General features: G+C 31.9%; 1 protein-coding gene across 6 annotated transcripts in view; it reads left to right on the top strand.

The window, feature by feature from the left end:
- Window positions 1-3286, top strand: part of LOC102671846 (potassium voltage-gated channel protein Shaw-like) — a 14047-nt gene that overhangs the window by 7970 nt on the left and 2791 nt on the right. For 2 of the 6 annotated variants that reach the window (XM_006614221.2, XM_031509750.1), the window contains exons 4-5: window positions 966-1253; window positions 2809-3018. In XM_006614221.2, coding sequence (XP_006614284.1) covers window positions 966-1253; window positions 2809-3018 — 498 coding nt within the window. The remainder of the gene's footprint in view (window positions 1-965; window positions 1254-2808; window positions 3019-3286) is intronic. The other 4 variants (XM_031509753.1, XM_031509752.1, XM_006614222.2 and 1 more) reach the window with 2 other exon arrangements.

Raw genomic sequence — 3286 nt, 5'->3', positions numbered from 1 at the left:
TTGCCTTAAAAAAAAAAAAAAAAAAATCGCGAGAACGACATCAGAAAATGTTAAAATTTGGAATACATGTGTATGAAAAATTTTTAATCGTAATTTTTAATAACCACTTAATTATACATATAATCTTTCGTATTAGCTTAAAATTATTATGTTCTTAAATTGATTGAAAAATTTGAAATTTAAAAGTCATTAATTTTCATAAAGACGATTCATGCAAATTAGTAGAATTGAACGATCATCTGTCCGAAAATATCGTAGAACATTTCATCTCGTTAATATCGAGCATAATAAGGCATAATCGACGAATTTCCCTCGAAAATTTTTCCTCTTTCGGGCGATAATATCTCTCTATTAATTCATAGCAATTGAAGTTTCCACCGCCTGATAAATGGGATTCAATAATTGGCCGATCGATCATCGCAAGTATCTATGATTTGTGCAGGGTTTCACGTACAAATGAAAAATCTTTCGCCAATCTTTGTCGTTGGAGTTTTTCTCCCCACGTTCCACGTCCATTTTTTTCGAGAAAAATCAATACGCGATTACCAAACGTATCACGCGAAACATAAATTACGAATGATCTTTCAAGAGTCGCGTGTTAATCTTCCCTCGTTTTCGTTTTATTTTTCGTTTCGATTTTAAAATAACTGTAATTTGCATAAAATTTCGAAACAATTTCGAAACACTTTCTTATCTTTTAACGAAGAATAAAATTTTTAATATTCTATTTATTTAATAATAATGGCGAACGTTGGAACGCGATGATTTCTTTTTTCCATTAAAAATTTGAAAAAAATCGATGCATTCTTGATCTTCCTAATTCTACCTAAAATTTAAAATAAAAAAATGAAAAATGAAAATTAAAATGGAAAAAGAAAGATGAAAATCCTTTCCTTGAACCGTCGAGTTAAATTTCAATCGAAACCAATTTATCAATTCGTCTCGTAATCCTCTATATATTGCAGATAAGCCCAAGTCTGAAGAGATTCGCTGTGTCGCCATTGAACGCGATAGACTTGGCCGCCACGCTCAGCTTTTACACCGAGTTCCTCACCAAATCCAGCCTGTATCTCGAGATACTGTCGATAGCCCGGGTACTGCGCCTCTTCAAGCTGACCAGACACTCGCCAGGTCTCAGAATTCTGATCCACACTTTCAAAGCTTCCGCCAAGGAGCTCGCGTTGCTGGTTTTCTTTCTCGTCCTTGGGATAGTCTTGTTTGCAAGCCTCATCTTCTACGCTGAGCGCCTTCAAGTAAGTTTATTACACTCTCTCTTTCTCTCTTTCTCTTTCTCTCTCTTTGTCTCTCTTTGTCTCTTCCGAGGAGCAGAACACCAGGTGCAAGATTTCTGGATCGGTGATGGAGCTCATCGTAATTGGAAAAGCTGTTGTTTCTTTACTTTCGCTGTGAAGAAAGGAGAAAGTATAGCTTTTCTTGTCTCTTGGAGAGGAAGATCGATTTTGAAAGATTTTTTTTTTCTTTTCTTTTCTTTTTTTTTTTTTTTCTTTTCTTTTCTTTCTTTTTTTTTTTTTTTCTTTTCTTTTCTTTCTTTTTTTTTTTTTTTCTTTTCTTTTCTTTCTTTTTTTTTTTTTTTCTTTTCTTTTCTTTCTTTTTTTTTTTTTTTCTTTTCTTTTCTTTCTTTTTTTTTTTTTTTTTTTTTTTTTTTTTTTTTTTTTTTTGGAAAAAATTCACTCCACTTAGAATTCTTCGAGTAGCGATGAAAAATGTTAATTCGAAGGAGCGAATGGATCGGAAACACGTTGAATAGAATACCGATAATCCGGCATATGACGATTTGCCAAGCGTAATCGTGATTATTATTTCGCGAACAGTCGTTTTGGAAACAATGATCGATGGATAAAAGAGGTAGAAAGATAATATTTGTACACAATTATTTCGTCGACTGTGAAATTAATTATACGCAAGTGTGAAACATTTGAATATTTGTATCGTATAAAGTTTTGTTAAACCCATCCATCGATCGATCGCGATTGTACTTTATCTCATTTTCGCATTTGCATCATCTTAAAATTGAATGGAAACGTTTATCGTGCGTTTATTCGTCGAACGAAAAGATATGAGAATTATTTTTCTTATAAACACGTTTCCTTTTTTTACTTTGTTGTTGTTACAAGCACGATTGATTTTTATATTATTCTTCTCGTTTTTTATCACGTTCAGCCCAATATTTTAATATATATTGATAATTTGATATTCCCTGGTATGTCGGATTATTGGAATTCCATTGAATAATAGATTACCATACTAGCTATTTTCGTATTTTGATAATAAAGAACTATCCCACCCCTTATAAATAACTGATTTTTATAAAATTAATATATTGATGTACGAAAGAAAATATTGCCAATGTCGTAAATCGTTAAAATTGTTAAAATATCGAATTGGAAGAAAATTACAAATATAATAATTTTTGTTGTATTAAAAATCAAAATTTATAGGAATTGTTTGAAATTTATCCGCGCAAGAAATTTGTATAAAAATGGGAAAAAATATTTTACGACGAAAGATTAATGGATTTAAAAAAAAAAGAACGAAATCATATTTTATATTTTTTTTTTGATAAAAATAATATCGAAATATATTTTACAGGAATGAATCAAAACGAATAAAACGAAATAAGAAGTTTCCATATTTTTTTTTAAGAAAATTACAAACCGCACATTCCATAAAAATTAATACATATCCCAATGGATACGTATCAAATTTCCAATATTACAATTATAAAATTCTAATCATTGCTCGAATCCATAAATCTTAAAATGACGTATGATACGCCTATGCTCGCAGGAGAACCCGCATAACGACTTCGACAGCATACCACAAGGTCTCTGGTGGGCTTTGGTGACCATGACGACAGTTGGTTACGGCGACATGACACCAAAAACCTTTCCCGGAATGTTCATAGGGGGATTGTGCGCTATTGCAGGCGTTTTAGCCATCGCTCTTCCGGTTCCTGTTATCGTCAGCAACTTCTCCATGTTTTATTCCCACACACAGGTTCGCACCTCGTTTCTTTTTTTCTTTTCTCTTCGACTTTCAAATTGTCAAACTGTCAATATCTTAAATATTAAAATAATCGAAATAATTAATAATTGGAACATTCGAAGGTACAATGGATCGAAGAAATGATCAAAGAGGAACGCCAATATTAAATAAATCTCTTTGATACGATATTTAAATAAACCTAGCATTGGACACTCGCGTTTTTTTTTTTTTTCTCGAAGCGACGTGGAAAGTTAACGAAAAGGGGACGCATGGAAAGATT

The sequence above is a fragment of the Apis dorsata genome, unplaced genomic scaffold (genome assembly GCF_000469605.1).
Source record: "Apis dorsata unplaced genomic scaffold, Apis dorsata 1.3 scaffold_172, whole genome shotgun sequence".
Taxonomy (NCBI): domain Eukaryota; kingdom Metazoa; phylum Arthropoda; class Insecta; order Hymenoptera; family Apidae; genus Apis; species Apis dorsata.
Note: the sequence above shows the minus strand (reverse complement) of the source record. Positions and strands in the feature narration are given on the sequence as shown.